This window comes from Diabrotica virgifera, chromosome 8, assembly GCF_917563875.1.
Source record: "Diabrotica virgifera virgifera chromosome 8, PGI_DIABVI_V3a".
NCBI lineage: Eukaryota > Metazoa > Arthropoda > Insecta > Coleoptera > Chrysomelidae > Diabrotica > Diabrotica virgifera.
In genome coordinates this window covers 207,433,345-207,449,375 of record NC_065450.1, presented here as the reverse complement: position 1 = coordinate 207,449,375, position 16,031 = coordinate 207,433,345, and the positions used below count along the sequence as shown (strand labels likewise).

The 16,031-nt window shown below is 32.5% G+C and overlaps 1 protein-coding gene across 1 annotated transcript; it reads right to left on the bottom strand.

Annotated features, from left to right (window-relative positions):
• Positions 1-323: 323 nt before the first annotated feature.
• Positions 324-12,025, bottom strand: LOC114331042 (guanine nucleotide-binding protein-like 1). The gene is made up of 7 exons (XM_028280507.2): positions 11,861-12,025; positions 11,437-11,762; positions 8,261-8,401; positions 7,273-7,483; positions 3,651-4,157; positions 734-958; positions 324-643 (listed from the first exon to the last, which is right to left on the bottom strand). The coding sequence occupies exons 1-7, from the start codon at positions 11,940-11,942 to the stop codon at positions 390-392; spliced, it is 1,746 nt and encodes a 581-aa protein (XP_028136308.1). The 5' UTR covers positions 11,943-12,025; the 3' UTR covers positions 324-389.
• Between the last annotated feature and the right edge of the window lie 4,006 nt (positions 12,026-16,031).

Below are 16,031 nucleotides of genomic sequence, written 5' to 3'. Positions count from 1 at the left end.
GGCACTTAATTTATGCAAACAGCTTACTCGAGATTACTGATATTGTGGAGCAGCAATGACAGAACAATTACATATCATTTTATTTCTATCCATTAAATAGATCGATGAAGGTCGTTGTTATATCGGATATTATACGAAATACTGAGAAATGCGATTCTCGATATGATTACCGGTCCTCAAATACAAAAGTAATCAAAGTAACGAATACTGTAAATGATTACTTTATACAAAAGTAAAGATTTGTAACGAATACTCGAAAGTAACTATAATCAACATCACTACTGAAAATAGACTTTCCTTAGTTTGCAAGTGAAAGTCAAATGAAAAATAACAAAAAGATTTTATTTTCAATAAAAACAGGACTGAACATAATATATGTATTACACAAATCAGTTCAAATCTGCACTTAAAGCTGCAAATTTATTTTTAGTAAGTCTAATATCTTCATCATCTTCATCACTATCTGTATCAGTCTCATCTTGACTCTTATTGGACTCTTCAACTTTCTGTTGATTTACACCATATATTTTTGGCAATTCTTCGGAACTATCACTGTCATAAGCTGTGCATTCTTCAGTTTCAACATCAGATTTTGCTAGGATCCATTCTACAACTTTAACATCAGGATGTTGTTTCCAGAAATCTAGAAAATGGTATAAAATATACACATAAAGTGATAAAAGTGGTTACTTAGTAGTTTTAGAACAATTTCTCTTATAAATTTAGGATCTACCTTGCTTATCTGAGTAACCAATGGGTCTGAGGCACAGACAAATCTTTCCATCCAGAGCCATCCTCAGCAAACTATTAGCAGCTCGATAAGAATCCAATCTGGCTGCTTTTGCGGTGTAAAATCCTTTCTTCTTCGCCCATCCGTCACATACATCCATAGCTGACCAAGTGTCATCGTTGGTGGGGTGCTCAATCTTCAGAATGGACACTAGATCCAGTCTTTCAGCTGTAAATAGAATTGTTTTTATAACTAAATCATTGAAAACTGCTCTTTAGGAAATTCTTACAAAAAAATAACATTTCAACAAGGGAGTACTTAAAGAGCCCCAGTACACTTAAAATGATTAGAGTACTAAGATTAGAGTTGATAAATACTATGATTAAGTTTAAAGATATACGGCAAAAAAGTTTATCAGTGGGATAGACAGTACTGAACTGTAAAAAGAAGAAGGTAAGAGGTCTGAGGAAAGGTAAGAGTTAAAGCAGAAGTCGTTTATTGGTTCTCATCGAGATCTGAAACTAGTGTTGCCCAAATGCAAGACCAAGACGAGACTTAGACAGTCTTGGTCTTGCGCCAGTACACCTAGTCTTGGTCTTAGTATTGCGCTCCCGGTCTTGGTCTTGCCGCAAGAGTCTTGCAAGTCTCACAGTTGCCTATTAGCCTATTGCATATCTTTGAATAACGTAACAGAGAGGTACATTTTAAGCTGGAATATCATAGCCATGGTAAAGACCAGCCAAATTAATAAATATCTAGACCAGCGGTTCTCAATCTGTGTTGCATGTACCACTGGTGGTACATATCATTATTTGCGGTGGTACACAAAACGCAAAAACAGCCAAAATCAGAACCACAATTATTATAGTTGATTAGTATTTTGTGGTACATGACTCAAAAAGATTGAGAATTACTGATCTAGACAATTGACACCGGGTGGGGTTTGAACCCACGATCTAAGTGATCCATGCCTATGTTCTAACTAACTAAAGTTTATTAGAAACTTATGTATTTTATTATCCAATATAAGCGAATGAATAAAAAAACATAATGTTAAGAAAATATGAGGCTATCGTTTTAATTTCAGTATTTTATAAATGCTAGAATATTCTACAGAGTGATGCTAGAGCTCTGAGAAAAAACACAGTTTGATTGGTAAATACCTACACCCGGTGTACAATGACAATAATTGATTTGCCTAGCAACAATATTATTATAGCAATATTTATAAAAATAAGACAACATATTAAAAAAATCACTTAAATCGGACAACAGGTTTAGGAAATTCGAAACATTAACAATGACCCGTTAATAAGGTGGTGTAAATTTTTTGGAGAAGTGTATATCGTTATTAAATAATATTTCGGTATTTTGTTAGGGCATCCGGCATTATCTGTTCTTTTGTTTCGGTATAATACTTTTAAATATTATACGCGCTGCTTCGGCAAATTTTGTTTAACCGAGTTACCTCATAGCACATTCAGCAAAAACAATACATAATAGTCTTACTATTCTATATACCGATAATATCTGTGGTGTTTAAATTCCTAGAAAACTAATAATGAAAAAAATTATTTACTTATTAGATATATTTTTTATCACCAAGGTGATATATTTTTTAAAAAGTTTGGATACGATATTCGATATTACTATCGGCGTCGCAAATCAAGAATGTTATGTTATCATTAGAAGGCGATTATTCTCATAACCCGGACAATTAATTTCAGAGAAGTCGTCTGCTGGGAAGAAATGTACAAAATATTTTATTTTTACATTGTAATAATGACCTCTAATTACGTGTCAAATGTGTCAAGTGTTCTTTAAATGGATATTTTGATTCGCTATGTATGTTTATGGTATTGTTCGTCATGTGCATAAGTCTAATTTTCAAAATTTTTGTTACAAATTTTTTTGTTTCTCATACAGTATCTAAGTATATAGTCGAACTACTATATTCCCTAAAATGACACTCAATCCTAACTGCAAGACGCAAGAGTCTAGCAGGCTTAGTCTTGTTCTTGCTCAAGTCTTGCACGGTAAGTCTTAGTCTTGCTAAAACTAGGCGGTCTTGGTCTTGGGAAACGCAAGAACAAGACCAAGACTGCAAGACCAAGGCCGATTTTGGGCAACACTATCTGAAACGCACTTAATAGTAACAAAGGTGGGGTAGGTGGGGTGGGGTACCGGATATTGGTCCCAATCCTCTTAGAACAGAATTGGCACAATACCCAATTTTCGACGACCTTCATGAAACTCGCCTGGAAACGGAAGAAAACCATGAAAAGATAAAAACATTTCAAAAACTAAGTATCAGCCTCATCTACTCAATAACTGGAATGTTCTGCAAAAATCTGTGAAAATATCTATATTCGGTGCTCCATACATCTTCTCTAGTTCTATATTTGATTTTTTTTCCATATTTCATTCCATAGCTTTTCTCCAAATATTTTCTTGAGAACATTCCTTTCCCACATTGGAGCATGACTTGTTCGGATTTGTTCATCTGCAAAACTTGACTGTTCATGTTTCACTAGCATAAAATGCTATAGGTATTATCATTGTCTTATATATTCTTATCGTAGCCCTTTTAAAAATGGTTTTACTTCTTAATTTCCTGTTTATAGCGAAGATACAACGATTACAAGCCATAATTCTCGCTTGGATTTCTTATTTCATATTTGGTCTCTTGGTGAATGTCGCTCCTATGTATTGGAATCTTTCAGGTATTGTCCTTGTATGTATTCTCGTTCTGACGAGAATACATACATAGCTCGAAACGAGCTAAGTTTACAAGTAAATTAAGAAAACCAGTTAAACATGCTGGATCAAGATTCTTCTTCATACCAAAAGTTACAGTCAGTCGATTGCCATAATCCAAAACTATCTATATTCATCTAGATAAGAAAACTAATTGACTTACCTATATACTTAACAGTAGTAAATGGCTGCCTCAACTGCGCTATTGGAAAGCTTCCCATCAACACCTGTAACGGTTTAGTAACTTTGGACGGAAACACCAAGCCTGGACAATCACAAAGTCTAACATTGGACGTGAGGAATATGGTCTGAAAATGTTTAGTGTGCCCAGGCGTTTTAGATACACTAACAACCTTCTTTCCCATCAAAGCGTTCATCACTGAAGACTTCCCCACGTTCGGTTGGCCTAAACATCCAATAGTAAGTATTCCTTTGTTAAACTTCTCGTACTGGAAAAACTCGGTGTCCACGTTTTTGGTGTGAACGATTTCTCCTATGTCGACATCCTCGCTTTGGTCGTTGTACTCAACATTCATCTCCTCCTTAATTTTGTTGCTCCATGAAGATAAATCTACTTGAGAAGCGACGATCTTCTTACAAGATTCTAGAATCTGTTGGGCACCTTCGGCTGCCATGCGTATTCTGCCTTTCCTTCTTCTTACTTGAAGACCTAAGAAAATATCATCAATCATATACTGAAAAAAACTAGCCCCTATATCACCCACTTGGAGGATCAACAAGAAAATAGAGCTTTTGTGTACTCTTTATGGTATTATAATATCACCCTGTACAAAAGATGTTTAAAACTCATTCAAAGTCATTAATCCATGTAGTATCTGTTCTTGGATTCAATAACCGCAAGTAACATTGAATTGTCATGTTTTGTTATTATTTAAATGTGTATATAAACATTAACTCGGTCGAGAAAGAGTATTATGATTATCGATGTAGTTGGAAGGTATTCACGTATAGGATAGGTCAAGTTAATATTGTAAACAACTTATGTAGTGAATCATCGGCTTCGAATTAAATATAATGTTATCGGAAAACCTGAGTTTTAATTAATTGGGACCAGAAGGCATAACAACACACTATTTAATACATGGCTGATCCTGCAGATTAGAGGAAATCTTCTGAAAGGAGCAGAGATGGCGGTAACAAATTGGAAACGGAGACGGCGAAGATGGACCAGGACGAAGATGCAGAGAACCCAGGGAACAAAGACAAAGTGATAAAATGTAAGTAAGAATGTCTATCTTTATTAAAAATGCTTCCCTCGTTTTTATATTATTATTGAACATTAAATATTTATCTTTTCTGATTTTTGAATAATTTATGAAGTATCGATTTTTTTTTAAGAATATCTATGAATTTTGAAACATGAAGTGATTTTTTGAATTGAATATTTTTATCAAAGTTTATTATATATGCTATTATTGAATTTTAAATTTTATCGAATTTATTTGAAAAATCTATCCGATTTCTATTTCTAGTACGGTTATTTTTGAATATTTTAAGGAATGTCGAATTTTTTCCAAAAATTTCTATCGAAGTATGAGATATAAACTTATTTTGAATATTTTTATCTAAGTTTTGCATATGCTATTTTTTTATTGAATTTTTGTCGAATATGTATACTATTATTGAATTTTTATTAGCCAGTTGTTTTTATTATTGATATTTATTGATTATATAGATACATTTTCATCGATTTTGTGTTAAATTTTGTATGATATGAACCTGAATTAATAATTTTGTGTGATAAATGATATATAAATGATTTTTTTAATGAATAATGATTAGTGATGACATACAACAAACATTGCTATAAGCAAGAGATATATTTTTAACGAACCGACCTGATGCGTCGAGATAAGGAATTTGGAGAAGAACTATATAGATAAGAAGAAGAACTAACAATATTATAAGCTAAATATTATGAGGCAACTTGAGACAATAAGAAACCCACGGCTCTTGTCAAATTAGGAAGGTACTAAGTGATTTTATAAGCTAAATATTATGAGGCAACTTGAGACAATAAGAAACCCACGGCTCTTGTCAAATTAGGAAGGTACTAAGTGATTTATAGAAGCTTGAAAGCTTATTAGAGACCCACTCTGTGTTTTGATGGGTACCTATTTTATTCATGATTATTCGTGAATAAACAACGGCCTCAAAGCAAGGGATTGAGGTTGTGATATTTTTAGAAGAATTTGAACCGCATAAAATACCTATTTCGTGTTTTGAGTTAACTATACCACCTAAATGGTGCGTACAGATCAGGGCGAAAATTCGGGTTAATATTGGCGGAGAACTAAGACATCCGAGTGAAACCTCTTTTATTAAGGTAAAACGAAGGTATCGGAGCTGATTTTGATGTTATATGAAATGATATATGAGATAAATGATATATGATTGTTATATGAAATATGTATATGAAGATGAATTATATACACTGTAGAAGTGCTATTATATGAAGAAAAATTAATTATATGAGTTGTAGTACCAGACAAGAAGAAAAGAAAGAAAAAAGAGAATTTTTAGTAAAATATGTGGGAAAAATGAAAGAAGACACATAAAAATTGCAAGAAAAGAAGCAAAATTAAGAATAATATCAAATAAGTAGCTAATCATTGAATTATGTCTAAGAATTAAAGCTGTAAATTTTTTTTTCTCTAAAGTAATGTTAATTATAAATAACTTATTTTTAAACGTAGATAATGAATTCAGGTTAAATTTTCGCGGAAAATGGAAGTATTTGAATTAAGGATAGACAATATCTTACAATAGTGTTAGTAGATAGTAAGCAAAGGGACACAAAAAGTGAAATTTTTAGACATTCAGCAACAGAGATTAAATCTTTATTATAGCTACAAAAGAGTTATTAGAAGTTTAGAGAAATATTAGAAATGTTTAGAGAGATTACATTTTTATTATAGGTACATTATTTTAAAGTTAGTAAGACATATATAAATAAATCAAAAGAAGACTGAAATAGGAATTATTAATAGAGTAAAGGATACATTTTTTTACTTATTCGAGTAATATTAGCTTAGTTTAGGACTTTTAGTTAGATACGAGATTTTTAGTTAGGTAGATTAGATTATTCCCCTGCTTATAGGAGATGCATATAGGCACTAAAAGACTATATTAAAAATCCCGATAGGTTTAGTCACTGTTTTTATGTGGACACTGTTTTGTGAATGGAGAAAAGACTAAAAAGCAAGACGGAACAGAAAGTGAATTAGTGATAATAATAAACAATTTTTAGGATTAAAAAAAAACTCTGAAACGTACCATGTTACAGTTAGTTAGGATAGTTAGGAAATTTAATTTTTGAAAATAGTATTAGGTAACCATAAACATTTTTGTAAAAGGGAAAGAGGAGCATCACATTTTAAAAATATGTAATTTTAACAAAACGGGGAGGTATGGTATTATAATATCACCCTGTACAAAAGATGTTTAAAACTCATTCAAAGTCATTAATCCATGTAGTATCTGTTCTTGGATTCAATAACTGCAAGTAACATTGAATTGTCATGTTTTGTTATTATTTAAATGTGTATATAAACATTAACTCGGTCGAGAAAGAGTATTATGATTATCGATGTAGTTGGAAGGTATTCACGTATAGGATAGGTCAAGTTAATATTGTAAACAACTTATGTAGTGAATCATCGGCTTCGAATTAAATATAATGTTATCGGAAAACCTGAGTTTTAATTAATTGGGACCAGAAGGCATAACAACACACTATTTAATACATCTTGTTAAGAAATTACCTGCAACATTTGACTGCTTGCCCTGCAAATTGTATCCAGGAACTGTTGTGAACATTATTATGTGCAAATTTGGGTACTTCTCCTTAAAATAATGCTTCCATGCCACTACCAAACTAGGAGGAGCTAGATCTATTTTGTTTATTACTAATATAAAGTTCTTCTTTAGTGTATCAGTTACATATTCGTATAATGATGGAGGAAACATTAGTGCCTGCAAATTAATAGTGGTAAGTAACACATTTAAGAGTACACTTGTAATAAAAGAATATGCAAAACATCACCACAAGCCACAAACATCAGAATTAAAAAAAAGTGTATTTACAGAACATACCAAAAACAAAAAACATGGAGAAAAATACCAATATTACATACAACAATTTCAAATATATTTAGAACACAACTCAGCTAAAATTAATGTTCCAACAAAGAAACTCCCTAAAGACTCTTTGGGGGGTATACTTCCTTGGAATCCTACTTTTTTAGACCAAAAATACCCTTAACACACAAAATTAGATTTAAAAAATGATATGTTTTCTTAAAATTTGTCTCTAAACATGGAAACAAACGAAAAACTCAAAACTAGGTAGTAAACACCCTTACCAGGCCAAATGAGGACAAACTATTTAATACTAAGTCAAACAAATACATTTTACACAGTCCCAAATATTGCATAACTCAATTCAATTTAGGCTTCAAAAACAGAAAAATGTAAAGACTGTTTTGACAGAAATATACAGGGCTCTAAAATTAGTAAAACCTAGTAAACAACACAAACATTACACAAATAGAGCCAAAAAGGAAATAATTGCTAAAGAAACTGACTGAAGAAAATAATGAAAAGAAGGAAAGGGACAAAAAAGGATATAAAACAAGTGAATATTCAAGTAAAAGTAAATAAATATGTCGTTCCCATTATGAAAACATCAAATAACTCTATATTTAATATCTAAAAATGTCTAATTTTGTGTTTGTAAATGCAAATACTTACAGCGAATCTGATATCAACTATGAACAACACAATATCTGACATTTCCAGAACCCTCCATAGTTGTCGCCATGTTTCCAGATTTAATTCAAATAGACTTAACTCTTTCCAGTCATATTTCTCTTGAATGTTCTTGATATATTCCTAAAACAATAATTTTTGTCATAATATAATGCATTATACATTGTCAACTATACAAATAACTTCTGATCCTTTAGTGTTTTTTTCTTCAGTCTTGGATGGCCTCAAATTGTTCATTACTTGATATAAGGAGTTTGTTACAGTTGTCACCATTTGTCACATCCCAGTTTCCAACGCTTGCGATTGTTGCAGTCATCTGCTTGTAGACCTCTATCTTCTATTGCACTATTTACTTCTTGTGTCGACGATCTTCTTGGCTTTCCCTTTTTCCTGTGGTTGGTTGGGATCTACTGTAACATTCTCTTTGGGCATCTTCAATCATTCGTCCTTTCGACATGGCCATAACATTTGAGCCCTTTGCATTTTATAGTTTCCAGGATGTCAATGTCTATGCCCATATGCTCTCCAGGATTCCTTGGTCCAGCTCTGAACCATAATATGTAGCAATACTTTCTATGATACTTTTGTATATCCTAATTTTTGTGTTTTGAGTGATGTGTTTATTCCTTCTTCTTCTTACAGGACCGTCTCCTATCGGATTTTGGCTACCATCACAGCAATCTTAACTTTGTTGGCTGCAGCTTTGAAGAATTATTGTATTGAACTGCACCCGTACCACTCCCATAAATTTCGCAACCAGGAAATCCTCCTACATTCCACATTTCTCTTTCCCGAGATTTTTCCTTGGATTATGAGCTTTAGCAGGGAGTACTTTTCCCCTCATCATGTGGTCTACATATTCCAGTTTTCTTGTTTGTATGGTTTTTATGACTTCGCATTCCTTCCCCATCTTCAGCAAATCATCTTGATTTGTTACTCTCTCTATCCATGGTATTTTCCACATTCTCCTGTAGCACCACATCTTGAATGCCTCAATGTTTTTGATGTTTATCTTTTTCAGTGTCCAAGCTTCCATGCCGTACAACAGAATGGAGAAAACATAGCACCTTAACATGCTCGTTCTTAATTTCAGATTTATGTCCCGGCAGCAAAGGAACTTTTTCATTTTGATAAATGATTGTCTCGCTATTTCTATTCGCCTCTTAATTTCTCTTGTCTGGTGATGTCATTAGTATCAGTGAACCAAGCCCCTAAATATTTGTAGGATGTAACTCTTTCAACTTGCTTATTATTTATGGTTAAATTCACATTGCTGTATAGCTTCTTTTTTACAATCATAAATCTAGTCTTTTTGATGTTCAGTTTTAGACCATACTTGTTGGTATACAAGTAAGTGTTTATGTTTTCCAGGAAAAACTGTAAATTTGCTAGGTTATCTATTATTATTAGCATGTCATCAGTGTATTGTATATTGTTAATAAAGTATCTGTTAATGTTCATACCAATGTTTTGCTCTAGGAGTGCTTCTGACATATTGTTTCTATATGTATATTGAATAGTAGTGGAAAAAGCACACAACCCTGATGCACACCTCGACGAATCTCAATTTCTTCAGTTAACTCATTATCAATCTTGATTTTTGCTGTTTGCCTCCAGTACAACCTGGATATGATGTTAATGTCATGACTGTCGATGTTTTTACTTCTTAGGATTTCGTAAAGTTTTTTGTGTTTGATTTCATCCAAGGCCTTCTCAAAATCTATGAAAACTACATAGAGGTCTTGGTTTACATCCTAACATCTCTGCATTAACACACTCAGACCAAACAAAGCTTCCCGTATTTCCAGTCTACTTCTGAATCCAAACTGTGTGGCACTTATGTCCTCTTCTAATTTATTAAATATTCTTTTGTGAATTATTTTTAAAAATACTTTCAATGTGTTGCTCATCAATGCTATAGTCCTGTGGTCTGAAAACTCTCTGGCATTATTCGTCTTCGGGATTGTGACAAAAGTAGAGGAGAGCCAGTTCTTTGGTATGATGCCTGTTCTATAGATTGTGTTAAAGAGGTTCACCATTTGTGTTTATTCCAGAGTATCCTATTCAGTTGACATATTGCTGAATTAGCTTGACCAATTCTAGTGCTATTTATTTTGTATTCCGATTTTGTATCATTTGTAATGCTCACACTGAGATATTTATACAGTGCAACCTTGGTTAACCGATTTCCGGTTAACCGAGATTCTGGGTTAACCGAGGCCATCCTAATATGAATTTTATAAATTTTAATGAGAAAGTATCAAAGACTTCTTTGTTAAAAATGATAATTGATTCACATGTAGTGTATTTGAGATTCAACTGTTTTAAGGTTATGTATTATTAAATGCGTTTTATACCAAAACAATGTGTATTTGTCCCAATTTTTATGTTAACCTAACAATGGTCTTTATATTGTACTATATTTAGGTTACGTTCCGTGTTATCTGAATTTTGCCGTATCTGAGGTACTCTTGGTCCCAATTACCTCGGTTAATCGAGGTTCTACTGTAGCTACCAGTATTTTCAGCATGTGTCTCTTAGTTCTGAGTACCTTCCTTCACCTCCCATTACTACATACTCTGGTTTTGATGCATTAATTGATAAACCCCACTTGGTACATTCTTCATCTATTTTTCTCAATATGTAATGGAAACCTAACATCTTGACCTTTGGCAAGTATTACTTGCTCATCTGCAAAATATACGCTGTACCAGAGGTGTAACCAGATGATCCTAAGGGGGGGGGGTTACATCTACTTGAAGGTCTCTGGGGGCTATGGAATAATAATGGTGTTAAGAGTATATAGCTCAAAGTACATCCAAAAGGGTGGGTTATAACCCCCAAAACCACCCCATGGTTACGCCTATGAGTACAGTTTTTGATCTCTAATTTTAACATTCATTAGTTCACATTTTTTTTCCAAATATCCAAAATCCCCGCAAATAAATCTTCAAGAGCGTAGGTGCAATGCAGCAGCCTTGGAGAAGTACTTTGCTCACCTTTTTCTTTTTTTTATCACTTTTTGTCCAATCTTTATTGAACTCGGCATATCATTGTACAACTTTCTCACAGCATTAATGTAAATCAGTGAAATTTCCTTGTCTTCTAGCACCATCACCTGTAATATTACTTACCAGAAAACAATAATTATGACTTACCGTGAAGTAACGATGTTCTTGTGCCTCTAGCTGATTCTTCTCCACTCCATATTCCCATGGTGGCCTCTTCGGAAAATCTAAAGCTTTATCAAAGTACTCACTTCCATCTATTTCTAAATCCTTTTCTTCTTTGGGCTCCAAGCTGTGTCTTGCGATCTCCTTCTGCCTCAAGACTTCTTGTTGGCTCTCTTTAAAAAATTGCAATGCATATCTGTTCGGCCTGGATCCTCCATCTCTTGTTGGTTGAAAGTTCAGTTTTTCGACATCAACACCCGAAGTCTCACCTTCGTCGTGTTTTTTAAGAAGAAATGGAGTGTTTCGGGAGCCTAAAACGATTATTCAAAATTTTTTATTATTGACATTCTACAAGTTTTACTAGTGCAAAAATTAATGTTTTTTTGTTTAGTTAACTAAAAGGTGTCACCTTGTTTAGATTGTCTCTTTGCTTTGAGTTGTTCTTTTTTGGCCTTTCCACTAAATGGGACTTTTCTTCTACCTTGAGGCATTATAAAGCAAACTGAAAATTATTACTCAAAAATCCGACCATTTAAATATTTACTTTTATTTTACCAGCTGTTAGCTGTCAAAATTGTTTTTAGATTTCCCCAGTAGATGGCTCTAAGCAAAGAACGTTATTATTTTGCCAGAAAAATTTTTGTAGAAAAATTAGCGTCATAAAGTTAGCGAAACGGTTTTTTCAAAGTCGTTATTTTGACTTCTACCATAACTCAAAAAATTGCACCTCGTTTGCGGATAATTGCACCATTCAAAATTTCATTTGCGGAGTTTCCGTTTTCGAGATATAAGCAAATCAAAAGTGGAGATTTCGGCGCAGCGCTAAAAATAAATGTCAATTTTCAGGGTATAAAATGCCGTAAAGTCACTAAATAACCATATCAAAAAATTGCACCTCGTTTGCGGATTATGAATAAACTGGTTTTAATTGAAAATTGTGAAAATTGAGAATGTTATAAAGGAAAAACGATTTTAATGTTGGTTGCCTATACTGTAGGGGCAAAGGAATGCCAGAATAATTTTCACATTTGGTAAACCTAAACTGTAAGGCTAGCAGGGCCGTCTTAACCATACACGGCGCCGGGGTGCAAGACTTATCTTTGCGCCCCCTTTTGTCAGAAGATTATATAGGTTTATAGGTACGCTAAAATTAAAACTAATTATGTTGGCTTTCTTTATTTATACAGGGTGGGCCAAAGAACACAGTCCACCTCGATATTTGGCAATAGTTATTAGATTTTAAGGAAATGCCGAAACAGGTCGATTTTTGTTTTTAAATTACAATTTTTTGATATATATTTCATACTAGTGACGTCATCCATCTGGGCGTGATGACGTAATCGATGATTTTTTTAAATGGGAATAATAAGGGGCGTGGTTGGTAGCTCATTTGAAAGGATGAATTCTCTATTTAAAAATATAAACATTAATATCATTATTTATACAGGGTGGACAAAAAAATAATTTTTTAATTAAATTAATTGACAGAAAAAGAAGAATCTACGTAATTTATTCAACTTAAAATACATTTTATTGCTGCAGAAAGTAGAAAAACATGTTTATTTGACAAATAAACATTGCTTTTCGCTTAAATTAAATGTTCAAACTGCTAAGAGGTAGGTGGGAGGCTGTTTTTGATTTCATTTAAGCGAAAAGAAATGTTTATTTGTGAAATAAACATTTTTTTTTCTATTTTCTGACAACAGTACAATGTATTTTAAGTTAAATAAATTACATACATCCTTCTTTTGCGTTTGCGTCAATTAATTTAATTCAAAAATTATTTTTTTGGCAACCCTGTATAAATAGTGATATTAATGTTTATATTACTGAATAGGGAAATGAACATCCTTTCAAATGAGCTACGCACGACCCCTATTCCCATTTAAAAAAAATGATAGATTACGTCATCACGCTCAGATGAATGACGTCACCAGTATGAAATATATGCTAAAAAATTGCAATATAAAAATAAAAATCGAAATGTTTCTCCATTTCCTTAAAATCTAATAACTACTGCGAAATATCGAGGTGGACTGTTTTCTTTGGCCCACCTTGTATATTAAAAAACATGGTTCCTATTTTTATTTTCTTTTCTCTACTTTATTAAAGCCAATTATTTTTGATCAATTTAAGTTTAAAAAAGACCTTTCTCCTTCAGCTATTGTTACTGGAAAGGTGAAATATTATCCTTTGACATATAGAAATATTTTGGAAAACGGAGAGTAAATTATTTTAGAATATATCTATAGCTTAAAATACCGAGTGGAGTTGTGTCTATTTTTTAAAAAAATATTGGTAACAATTTTATTCTAACTCATGGAATAGATCTTCATAAGCTATATCAGATCTGTTTCCAAGCGCTAGTTTTTTTTTTGTAAATTTACACACTTTGTTGTTTTTTAAGTATTCTTCGGAGTTTATCCAACTCAATATACTTTACATGAAAAAAAAAAAAAAATATAATTATGTTCCCTCAACATTTCAAATATTTTACTTACTTTTGCGATGGCAATGTCCAATATATAATAATAGAAGTTGACTTTAACATTTTGTTTAGGCAGCGTTTAGACACAGCGATAAATCGCAGCAATTTATAGATATCAATCGAGTTGTTTCAATTTATCATTGTGTGTAAACGGTAAATCGCAGAGATTTTTCGGATTTGTAATTGGATTGGAGTTGGTATCGGATTGCATCAATTTATTGTAACGATCGAGTTGTTTCAGTTTATAATCAATCGCAACAATTTATCGCAGCGTCTGAACAGCTTAAAAAGAATCAATAAATCGCTGCAATTTATCGTCACAATAAATTGCAGCGATTTATCGCGGCAATTCGGATACATTGATAATTTTTACAAGATTGTGATACACTGTCACTCCACATTCAATATTGGTCAACATAGTGTAAGCGTCACCTTTTTAAAATTATTGCCGGAATAATCTAAATGGGTTTCAAATTTCATTTCTATATCGTAGGAGTAGTAAGCCCTAATAGCCTTTGTAAAAAATACCGAAAGTGCACTTGTATGTTTTTGTTATTTGTAGTTTTCTTAAGGGCAAAAAGCGCAAGTTTGAGTCTAGCAAGTGTTCAGATTGCGCCCCTTGGACTTGGCGCCCGGGTGCCTCGCACCCCTTGCACCCCCGGGTTAAGACGGCCCTGAAGGCTAGTATGTACCATAGTCAAAATAACTCTTCCTGACTTAAAGGTAATCCCTCCTCTGAAATTTCATTTGCGGATATTCCATTTTTAAGTTATATCAAAATGAAATTTCTCGGGACAGCGCCAAAGTATACAGTGAGCACGTAAAGGTTGGAATAAATTCATTTTCTCGAGAATGGACGATTTTGGAAAAAAATCCCAAAGCAGGTCAATTTTTATTTTAAAATTACGACTTACTGGCATATATATCATACTAGTGACATCACCCATCTAGGTGTGATGACGTCATCGATGATTTTTTTAATAAGAATAGGGGTCGTGTGACAGCTCATTTGAAAGGTAATTCAATTCTCTATTAAGTAATATAAACATTAACATAATTATTTATACAGGGTGTCCAAAAAAATTTTTTTGAATTAAACTTATTGACATAAAAAGACGAATAATGTGTAATTTATTTAATTCAAAATACATTTTACTGCTATCAGAAAACAGGAAAAAATGTTTATTTGGCAAATACATATGTTTTTTTGCTTAAATTCAATATTAAAGCCGCCACCCACCAGCCTCGTGAAAGTTTGAAAATTTAATTTAAGCGAAAAGCAATGATTATTTTACAAATAAACATTTTTTTCAGTTTTCTAAGAGCAGTAAAATGTATTTTGAACTAAATAAGTTACATACATTCTTCTTTTTATGTCAATAAATTTAATCCAAAACAATTTTTTTTGGACGTCCCGTATAAATAATTATGTTAATGTTTATATTACTGAATAGAGAATTTAATTACCTTTCAAATGAGCTATAACACGACCCCTATTCTTATTTAAAAAAATCATCGATGACGTCATCACGCCCAGATGGGTGACGTCACTAGTATGATATATGTGCCAAACAGTCGTAATTTAAAAATAAAAATTGACCTGTTTCGGGATTTTTTTCCAAAATCATCCATTACCTAGAAAATAAATTTATTCCAACCTTTACGTGCTCACGGTATATTTCCATTATCGGGATATTTATCAAAAGCTGTAAAAATAACAATAACTATATCATTTAATTTCTTCTGGTTTGAGGATTACGAATAGACCTGGTTTAAACTAAAAATCATAAAGCTTAAAAATTTTCCGAAGAAAAAAATTTTCCATTTTGGTGGTCCTAAACTGTATTTGCAAAAGTATTATCTGTATTGTAATGTATATCTAAAATAATTGCTTCTGACGTAAGAAAATCCCTCCATTCACAATTTCATTTGCGGATTTTCCGTTTTAGAGTTATAAAAAATAAAAATTTTCGGCGCCGCACCAAAGTGTTTATTTCCTTTTTGTAAATATCAAAAGCTATAAAAGCACTAAATAATCATATCTTTTAATTCCTCCTCGTTTGAGGATTATGAGTATACCTTTTTACTAAAC

What these genes read in the sequence shown, in the direction of transcription:
- LOC114331042 (XM_028280507.2), bottom strand. Translation starts at nt 11,942, where the DNA reads ATGCCTCAAGGTAGAAGAAAAGTCCCATTTAGTGGAAAGGCCAAAAAA. An exon ending in AAAGAGACAATCTAAACAAG is followed by an intron (nt 11,763 to 11,860) that starts GTGACACCTTTT and finishes TAATCGTTTTAG; the next exon opens with GCTCCCGAAACACTCCATTT. An exon ending in TACTACTGTTAAGTATATAG is followed by an intron (nt 959 to 3,650) that starts GTAAGTCAATTA and finishes TTCTATTTACAG; the next exon opens with CTGAAAGACTGGATCTAGTG.